This window comes from Dromiciops gliroides, chromosome 2 (genome assembly GCF_019393635.1).
Source record: "Dromiciops gliroides isolate mDroGli1 chromosome 2, mDroGli1.pri, whole genome shotgun sequence".
Lineage (NCBI taxonomy): Eukaryota > Metazoa > Chordata > Mammalia > Microbiotheria > Microbiotheriidae > Dromiciops > Dromiciops gliroides.
This window is the reverse complement of record NC_057862.1, coordinates 61,521,641-61,531,817: the sequence shown is the minus strand read 5'-3', so window position 1 is coordinate 61,531,817 and position 10,177 is coordinate 61,521,641. Positions and strand designations below refer to the sequence as shown.

Here is a 10,177-nt window from a genome sequence, read left to right as displayed (position 1 = left end):
GGGGAAAGGAAACCAAGAGAGAATTCCTTGGACTTCTCATGGGGAAAAAGACATGGCACAGAGCATGGCTCTAAGATACCAATCTCCTGGAGCAGGAGACAGGCAGATACTTTTACAGAGGACTGATGGTGGTCTGATGAGGTGATCATCTGTCTGTGGAAAGTTCCCCTATTGAGGAAGGACCAATCCCCCCTGGTGGTGGCTGGAGGATTTGGGTGAGGGATGGCTGCAGATCTCTCAAGCCATCTCTGTCCTCAGGACACAAAGGCAGCAGCCATACCTAATCTTATCTCCCCAGGGGTGAGGGAGACTAGAATGAAGGATGGGAGTCCCAGAGCCAGCTCTGCTGTGATCTGGTTCCACGTATCTCTTTAGATGTATCTGTCCTTTGGATTAGTTTCTCAAGGAGAGGTTTCTTTGATGTACCCCAGAGAACTTCTGGGGTATTCTGGACCCATAACAAAATTTTGTCCCTCCTTCCCTCCCTCTCCTCCTCCCTCTCTGAGGTGGTAAGCATGTGCAATTAAATAAAACATTACTCTATTAGTCATTATGTATAAGAAAACTTGAATAAAAGAAAGTGAAAATAGCATGGTTTAATCAGTGTTTAATCAATATCAGTTCTTTCTTTGGAGGTGGATAGCATGTTTCATCAGTAGTCCTTTGGCATTGTCTTGGATCATCATATTATTGAGATTAATTAAGTCATTTACAATTCTTCCTCAAATACTATTTCTGTCTCTGTGCACAATGTTCTCTTGGTTCTGCTCACTTCACTATACCTCAGTTCATATGAATCTTTCCAGGTTTTTCTGAAACCATTCTGGTTGTCATTTCTTATAGTATAATAATATTCCATCACCATCATATACGACAGCTTGTTTAGCCATTCCCCAACTGATGGGCATTCCTTTGATTTCCAATTCTTTAGCCACCACAAAAAGAGCTACTAGAAATATTTTTGTACAAATTGGTCTTTTTCTGTTTTGGGGGATGTTTGGGATATGAACCTAGCAGTGATATTGCTGGATAAAAGGGTATGCACAGTTCTATATCCCTTTGGCATAGTTCCGAAATGCTCTCCAGAATGGTTGGATTTTTTCACAGCTTCACCAATAGTAGATTAGCATCCCAGCTTTCCCACATCTGCTACAACATCCAGTATTTCCCCTTTTTTGTTATATTTGCCACTCTGATAAGTGTGTGGTTATACCTAAGAGTTGCTTTAGTTTGCATATTAATGTTATTATTGGTAGAGAGTGTTTTGTTCTGGAGATTTCTACACACCAGTGTAGTCACAGGGACTTTAGGACCGTGTGTATATGTATGTGTGTGTGTGTTTCTGTGTTTCTGTGTGTGTGGTGTGTGTATGTGTTTGTATAACAGTGAAATAGTTAAGGAGAAATGCCAAAGTCATCCTAAAATAGCTAAAAAGGTCCTAAGTTATATTTATCTGTCTTCCACAATAGCCTGACACAATGTAGTGGGAATTTAATAAATGTGGAAGTTAGAAGCTAGCTCAAATGTGGAGAGACAAGCCTGGCATCATGAGTAAAGATCTGATCCTGGAGTCATAAGACCTGAGTTCTAGTTCTGCTATGACTTAGCTTGGCTGTGTGACACCGAGCTATTAATCTCTCATAGCTCTAGAGAAGATTTTCTGAGTGAGGTACTTTGGTTGGTTGTTGTTTTATAATTGGTCTTTTAATTTAATCACAATTGGTGATTTAATCAGTGGAGGCAACAAGAGGAGGAGTCAGGGACAGGAATTGAATCCCCATCTTCCCACCTCCAGGGCCAGCTGCCCCTCAGCATCTGTACCAGGCTTTCAATTTTGCAGTCTCTTCTTAAGCTCCTCCACCCATGAGCTGAGTTACAAGTGGGACAGAGATAAATACATCATGGTGCTTCTAAGCTACCTAAGGCCTATTCAGTCCCATAAGTACCATGGCCCTGTTCTATACAAGGCACTTTCCTAGGTAACCTGCAGCACTAAGACAAAGTGCCCCTCCCCTCAAGGAACCTGTGGGCTCCCCGTGTAAAAGTCAGGCTCACACACTTAGTGCAGAAGGAATCTGAGAAGCCACTGAGTACACTCTCCTCGTTCGATCAAGGAAGAAACTGAAGCCTGGAGAGGAGAAGCCACACAGGTAGGAAGAGACACATGGGCTTGTCCCCACTTGAGCTCTGATTCCAGAACCTGGGTTGTTCCCATAGGACCTTGCTTCAAGGGCACAGAAGTAAATATAAAGTTGTGTCAAGAAGTAGAGAACATTCACCACAGTGTGAGTATAGAAGAGGAGGCCTTGGGGAGGAGATATGGTACTACCTGAGCTGTCCCTGGAAGTAGAGATGGAGGGTGGTATAAACATCCCATACCAGGGGAAAGGTTGTTTGAGGACAAGGAGGCAGGACATATAACATGTAAAAACAACCTCAATCTGAAGTGGGATCATAGATATAGATCCGGGAATAGACCTTAATGTTCATCCAGGCCAATCTCATTATTTTAGCAATGAGGGAACCTAAGATATAGCTGATAGCTAATATAATGTAGTTTAACTCTGGTATAACTGAAGGAGAAGGGGAATGAGGGTTGAGGAAGAAAATATTATTGCCAACCAGGAGTGGGGTGCTGGAGAAGACAGGCATCATGGAGAAGGTGGAAAAGGGAAGGAGGATGTCATCTGCTAAGAGGTGAGGGAGGGGATTCCAGACATAGAGAATGTCTGAGCAAAGTCACTGGGGTGGGAGAACGAGAGACTCCTTGTTCAATTGTAGTAGAGAATGTAGGAGAAAGCTGGTGTGGTAGGCTGGGTCCCAATTCTTTAGGGCCTTCAATAGCAAGTTAAGGAACTTGGTCAGCAGATGAGCATAGGAGAAATGGAAAGAACCCTAGAGATCTGAACTAAATTGGACTAGAAGTAGTGAAAATGGAACAGAAAGAACAGAGGAATGGGATACTGTAGAACCCTGAAGACAGACTTTGGGGAATCTTCATAATGAAGGAAGAAGAGGAGCAAGAAAGGGTAGAAGGAATAGGCTAGGTAGGGAGAAATCCTTGAAAGGGAAACCAAAAGAGGGGGGACTGGAAAAGGCCCAGTTGTGGCCACTGCTCCAGAAAGGCAGATCTGACAGTATCTCAAAGTCTTTTCTTCCAAACATGATCTAGTAAGGGAAGGAAATGCTCCTGTCACTCACCCTTCAAATCTTTTCTCACAGAACAAGCTCCTGTCTCAATGAGAAGAAAACGCACAGTATTTATGAAAGAATAGCTCAGTGTTCTGATTGATTATTTTGAAAAGAACCCCTATCCTGGCATTAAAGGGGGAAAAAAGAACTTGCTGCAAGGCTAAATACAGATGAGTCAAGAATACAAGTGAGTTGAGAGCTGAGGCCTCAATGTAACATTTGTGCTGGTGTGTGTCTTTAAAGTTCTGTTACAGACAGTGTAAAGGCATCCTACATTGCCCTCAATAGGCTAATAGTCATTTGGGCTCTTTCAACAGGTCTCCCTGCAATTCTGATTGTGGAATGGAGGCAAGTCTTGCCCTTCCTTTTTTCTTTACGGTAATATTTGATCATTAAAAATCACTGCCACTTCCCAAAAGAGCCTCCTACCCCCAAAGATACAGAACCTTCCATGGGAACAAAGGACAATTAAACAAAAGACCACCAATAAAAGATAACCAATGCATTGACTATGAGTGATAGCATAAGACTCCTGTAGTTCATCACCTCTTCCCCAAGAGTAGGGAAGCATGCTTTTCTCCTGGGTCTTCATTCAATATTTGTCATAGCGTCAATCTGAGTCCTGATGTCTTTGGGCATTTTCCCTGATTTCTCTGAACTCTTTATAATGTTTCTTTGGACACAACACTGTTTGATTCAATTCTGATGTCACCAGTTTTCAGAAATTCCTTGCTCAGTAGGCTAAGCTTCAATGGATCCTAGCTTTAGAGCTGGATCATCCAATCCAATCTGGTCATGTTACACATAAGGAACTGGAGCCTAGAGAAATCAAGGTGACTTGCCCAGGTGATATAGGTAGAACGTCAGAACTAGGATTTGAACTCAAGTCCTCTTACTCCACACAGATCTTCTTTTTCGTGGACAATGCTACCTCCCCTTTTTATTATATGGAGGAATAAGGGTAGGGGTAGAGAACAGGATAACTTTTTAGAGAGGTGAAAAAAGTCTAAAGAATTGGGGGTGCTTCCATAAGGAAGGTAGAACCCAATGGGGTCCAGCACAAGAGAGGGAATGAATGAAGTCACTGGAAGCATGAAGATATCTTGGATGGGAAGAAGGAACAGGCAAAGACTTTTTTTTTCTCTGAGTTTAAGAAAGAGAGAGCATGGTTGTTTTTCTTTTTTGTTTTGGGGGGGGGGCAGGGGGTTGGTGAGTTTGTATATTTTCCAGAGTACTTTTATTTATTTATTTATTTTTGGTGGGGCAATGAGGGTTAAGTTACTTGCCCAGGGTCACACAGCCAGTAAGTGTCAAGTGTCTGAGGCTGGTCCTCCTGAATCCAGGGCCAGTGCTTTATCCACTGTGCCACCTAGCTGCCCCCAGAGTACTTTTAATACATTATCCTATTTAGTCATCAAAACCCAAAGCATTTGAGGAAACTGAAGCCCACAGAGGACAGGGTGCCCATTGATGTTGTCCCTGTGGGAGATGGCTGCTCTCTCTTCCTGGTCTCCCACCAGTGTTGCCATTTTCCCAGTCCTGCATTGCAAAGGAAAGGCAGCATTTTCCTAGAAAGCCACAGCCAAGTAGATGAAGGAGTTCTTGCCCAGTCCAGTCCTTTCATGGCAGATCCAGGACAGTTTGTTTTTTGCATTCCCAAGTATGGTTGCCAAGTGAGCTCTGCCAGGGTCAGCCACCTGCTCAGAGGGAGAGGCCACAAGCACCTGGGTCACTGTGGGCACTTAGTAGATATTCCCTGAGTTCAGTCCATTTAAGTGCCTCCTCTGTGCTAGTCACTATGCTCAGGGCAAAGAGAGAAGGGAACCAGTCCCTGCCCTGAAGGACCTTAAATTTTACCAGCTAGACAGCTTGGACACATGGACATATGTGATAGCAGCAATACAGACTCATTCCAAGGAAAGAGGAGGAGATGGCAACTGGGGCAGAGGGACTCAGAAAGGCCTCTGAGCACAGGACTTTTGGTCTGAACTTGGAAGAAAACTAGGGGTAATTTAGAGAACTTCTTGCTAACCGCAATACTTAAAACGATTGCCATTTCCTCAGCCATTCAATGAAATAAGCATCTACTATGTGCTAGGTACTGGGTAACACCTGGGTGACTACTCACAACATACTGAAAGATACAAAGGTAGGCATGTGGCCCTTGAGAAATGACGTGGTATGGGTTTTTTTGGGGGTTTTGTTGTTGTTGTTGTTTTTACAATGTGTACCTCTCCTTGAGGTTTTCTTTTAATCAGATGAAGAAATCTAGCAAAAAGAGAAATACCTTAGCAACTTATCCTGTCAAGAGCAATAACAGTTTAAAGAAACACAAACTTAGCCCTTTTTATGACAAGGAAAGAATAAAATTGAGGACAATTTCTTAATAGAAATCATTCCATTTCTTCTTCTTCTCCCTCAGGTTTGGTTACAAAAACGAAGAGCCAGATGACAGCCGTTTGTGACCAAGGCGGACGGAGGAAACCAGGCGGCAGGATGGCCCGGGCCCAGGCCCCAGCCGTGCCGGGAGGGCCCATGTCTGCTAAGAGCTCCGTACCCCCGCCTGAGGAGCCAGCTTGGGCGGCCGAGCTGGACCTGCCCCGGGAGCGGGAGCCAGAGAGAGCCAGGGCCGCACCTCCCGGTGCCCGAGGGGAGCCGTGGCCACTGGCGCCCCGCCGCATCAGTGCAGCCACCACGCTGGTGTCGGTGAACCCCCTCGGACGGCCTTTGGCCCACAAGTCTCCGGAGCCGGGAAGGCCCCTGGGCCCCAAGGATGACGAAGACGACGCAGATGGAGCCGAGGTCAACGGTGACAGTGATGGGGCCGCCGCGCCCTTGGGCCAGAACCGGGTCGCTGCTGCCACACCGCTGCCCGAGCCCACCGAGCCAGAACTAAGTTCCCCACAAATTATAAAAGCAGGAAAACCCAAGACCCAGAAAACCAGCAAGACTTGTGACTTCAATGACATCATAAATTGGCCAACCCCAAGTGAATTAGTGAACAATGAAGGCCAGAACGTCACCAATCAACCAAAGAAGAAGCCACAAGAAAGAAAAGAAAAGGAAGAGAAGACTGAAACAGGGAACCAACAGGGAACCAACAGGGAAAGCAGAGACAACCCTGAAGCAAAGCTCGATGTGCCTGGAGAAAATGTCAGCGAGAGAGAGGCGAAGTCCAATCATCAAAGAAAAAAAGCTAATAAGCCCAAGTGGGTACCACTTCATTTGGACGATGTAAGACCTGATAGGCGAGAAAGACGAGGATCACGAAACAGCTTCAGATCTCAGCCAGAGCCCAATGAGTCCGCACAGAACAACCGACGAAATGACTCACCAAGTTGGAGGCGTGAGAGAGAGAACAGAGATGATCAGGATGAAGTTTCCAGTGTGAGAAGTGATGGCGCTTATATTCCAGGTCGCGTTAGAGGTCGAGGAAGAGAACATAGCTGGGGACGAGGCAGAGGCAGAGGCAGAGGCCGAGGCCGAGGCCGAGGCAGGGGAAACCTTCCGTTGAACTTTGAATATGCGTATGGGTATCCAGAAGAACATGGTGAAAGCCCTGACCAGCCATTTCAACCACAACTTTACCCTAACATGATGTATTACTATGATGATGGCACAAGAGTTCAGATATATTCTGTGGATGAAATACTGCTTAAAGAATACATTAAGCGCCAAATTGAATATTACTTCAGCATAGAAAATTTGGAACGGGACTTCTTTCTTAGGAGGAACATGGATGAACATGGTTTCTTGCCGATTTCTCTGATTGCCAGTTTCCCCCGTGTTCAAGCCCTGACTACAAATGTTCATCTCATTGTGGAGGCTTTGGAAGACAGTACAGAAGTGGAAATCGAGGGCCAGAAGATGAGGAAAAAGGTGGAACCAGAAAAATGGCCAATTCCTGACACTGCTCCACGCAATGTGCCACAAATTGACTTCTCTCAGGTCGTCGACTTCCCAGAGTTCATACCAAGCAAAACTTTTGGCTTAAATACTGGTAAGGACTTTTCTTTTTTCTGGAACAGTTTAGCATTAGGAAAGGCCATGAGGCCAATCTTCCTGTCCTTTTTCGATTTCTTTTCTTTCTTTCTGTAGAGAGCTACAAACTACCAAAAGCAAGGATCTGAGAGCAAAAGTTGAAACTGTATTCTTCACTCACCTCTCATTCGTTTAGATTGTTTTCTTACTTTTGGTAGGCTTGAAGTTTCTGCCTAACTGGTTTTGATTTTGATGATTATTTAATCATATTTTTGTAAATGAATAAGGAAAACAACTAGAGGATTTTCAGGTACACTATGCCACTTTTTTTTTTTTTTTGCCAAGTAAATTTATGTTGCAATATTCCAGGTGTTTATCCTTGGTAATTATTCTTTTATCCACAATACAGGTATAGTTGAGCACACACAATTACAATGCAAGCTTCCTTTAATTTCCCTACCAATGTGTTTCAACCTACTTGTCTACACTCTGCTTGAAGCAGAGTTAGGGGCTATCTATAAAGTTAATATCACTTCGTGGATTAAATAAAAACTGATTGTGATTTCCACTTTACAAACTGCTTTGAGTTAGATGGTTTCCTGGAGCTTCCTTAAAGCATGACATCACAGGAAAAATGTGTCCTGGAACTTTTTTCAGTCAGTGAGATGATCTTCTGATGTACTTGGATGTCATGTGAATGAAATCTGCAGTGGAATGGGTGACTTATTAAAAAGTCAATGTAAACCCCCCCTCCTGTGCTGTTGGCAATCACACTGGGTGACCTCACAGCCCTGCCAGCTCCATGAGCCCCGGACCCACAGGTGGGAGAAGGGGGTACAAAAGGGAGAAGTTGGGAGGCCCCCAGGCAGCTGCCAAAGGCAACAGCCCCTTCCTTGTTCAAGTGCAATGATTACGCTCCTTTACCTGACCCCACCTTAGGGGCACAGGGCCCCACAGGCTCAAGGGGAAGGGGGCAGGCGGAGGTGGCCCACAGCTTCCCTGGGGCTTTTCCTGGTAACTCTTGGGAACCAAATCTCCTTAATGGTTCAAGGACTCTTCCCACCAAGCCTGCCCCTCCCCTCCCCTCCCCCTCCAGGGAAGGGGGAGCTCGTTCTGCACCCCCAAAGTCCTTAGCCCGCACAGTCTCGTGTCTCAAGAATAAAAGAAAGCTCTTTATCACTGAAAAAAAAGGAAAAGTCAATGTAACACTTCTGGAGCTATGTGATCCAGCAGATCTGAAACGGACTGTCCTCATCTGCATAAAAGAAAGCCTTCTTTCTTACTCCTATTGCAGGAGTTCAACACTACAATGGAGAGTCTGCCTCTGGGATAATGATAAGGTGGAAGAGAGCATTGTTGTTATTTTATAGACTCTGCCCATCAATGTGGAAGGTGGGCTACATGGGCCACTCTTTCCAGGATGAGAGGGCATCTCCAGCTAATCATTCTGGAAATCTAGCAAATGTGTGTGTGTGTGTGTGTTTGGTGCCAGGCTTCTGTGCATCAACTGCCTTACAGACAAAGGTTTGAATGTGAAGGCACTTTCCAAACTATTAGGCTCTTTGATAATTGGTCTGCCCTTTGTCAGCTTCTCACTACCGACATGTTATATATGTAATTAAATGCAGGTTGATGGAAACTTGCATTAATTTGTAAGTGTTGGTTCTCTAAAGAATTTAAGGATGTTTTACAATTTAATTTTTAAAATACAGAAAAGGAAAAAGAAGGCACCTTTTCCACTCATAAATTGTATTATTGATCCTATTTCAAGGTCTTTAAAATACTAGTGCAGTCAGCAGTGATGTTGGACAGTCTCAAGAGTTATTTAGACTTTTCTGATCTTTCTTTGATTGTCCTAGTAGCTGATTTTCACCTCTGTGACTCTCTGATCCAGGGAAACACCCATTATAACACTATTTTATAGGAGTTAAAATGGCCAAGTGATTTTTTTTTAATTGAAGGAAAGATGACACTGTCTCCTGGCAAGTGATTAATGGATGTTGTTTGTGTACATCAGAGATTACTCTCCCTTACTATGTAAAACATCATGGAGTTCAAGATGGAAGTTTTAACCTGATATAAGAACAGGACTTTCAGATTTAATAGACCAGTGTTGCCATGGAAAATACCATTTGTAGGACAGATGGGGGAAAGGGGAGCCAGATTGGAGATACTATTAGTCTACTAATTATCTTTGCATTGTTAATAAAAAATAAGATAACAAAATCAGAATGCCTTGTAAAAATATATACCTCTCCTTGAGGTTTTCTTTTAATCAGTTGGAGAAATCTACCAAAGAGAAATGCCTTACCAACTTGTCCTATCAAGAACAATACCAGTTTAAAGGAATACATACTCACCCCTTTTTTATGACAAGGAAAAATAAAATTGAGGACAATTTAATATAAATCATTCCATTTCTTCTTCTTCTCACTCAGGTTTGGTTTCAAAACCAGAGAGCCAGACAACAAGAGCAGACACCTCTGACTTCCACCTGCTCAAGAAAACACAGAGAAAGGAAAATTCCCAAAGCATGAGAGCCTCTCCTGAACTTCAGCCTTGTGTCCTCCACAGTCCTATGTCCCAGGGAAGCTCCAGTCAGTGGGCATCTTCCTGGCCCCTTCAGGGAACACAATGGCCAGAGAATCATGGCACACGCGAATCCTTTTATGGAGGAGTGAAGCCACCACTGCATGCACAGGACCAAGATAGAGCAATGAGACAGTTCTCTATAAACTATCACCCACTGTCTTTTCAGTTTGCACAGGAGCCCCCACCTCAGCTGCAGCATCCTGACTCCCAGCAACCACTAGCCCTGCTGCCCTCAGTGCCCCAGTCCCCCACCTTCCAGGTACAGCAGCTCACCTCTCCTCTGTACCAGTCACCACAACTGCATCAATGCCAGATGCAGCCATGGCTGAAGAAAGAAGAGAAACCATGTGAATTGTTGCCTTCTTTTAACCAGGATGGACAACTGGAGCCCAGAAACACATCCAAGCTTGAC

General features: G+C 44.3%; 1 protein-coding gene across 1 annotated transcript; it reads left to right on the top strand.

Annotated features, from left to right (window-relative positions):
* The first annotated feature begins 5,727 nt into the window (after positions 1 to 5,727).
* Positions 5,728 to 9,854, top strand: LOC122738280 (la-related protein 1B-like). Its single transcript, XM_043980340.1, has 3 exons — positions 5,728 to 6,619; positions 6,650 to 7,192; positions 9,748 to 9,854. Exons 1-3 carry the CDS (start codon positions 5,728 to 5,730, stop codon positions 9,852 to 9,854), a joined length of 1,542 nt encoding a protein of 513 aa, XP_043836275.1.
* The last annotated feature ends 323 nt before the right edge of the window (positions 9,855 to 10,177 follow it).

Excerpts from the sequence above, each read along its gene's own strand:
- LOC122738280 (XM_043980340.1), top strand. The coding sequence starts at position 5,728 with ATGTCTGCTAAGAGCTCCGTACCCCCGCCTGAGGAGCCAGCTTGGGCG. Across the intron at positions 6,620-6,649 it reads TATTCCAGGTCGCGTTAGAG|GCAGAGGCAGAGGCAGAGGC; the intron begins GTCGAGGAAGAG and ends GCTGGGGACGAG. Across the intron at positions 7,193-9,747 it reads AACTTTTGGCTTAAATACTG|TCCTATGTCCCAGGGAAGCT; the intron begins GTAAGGACTTTT and ends TGTCCTCCACAG.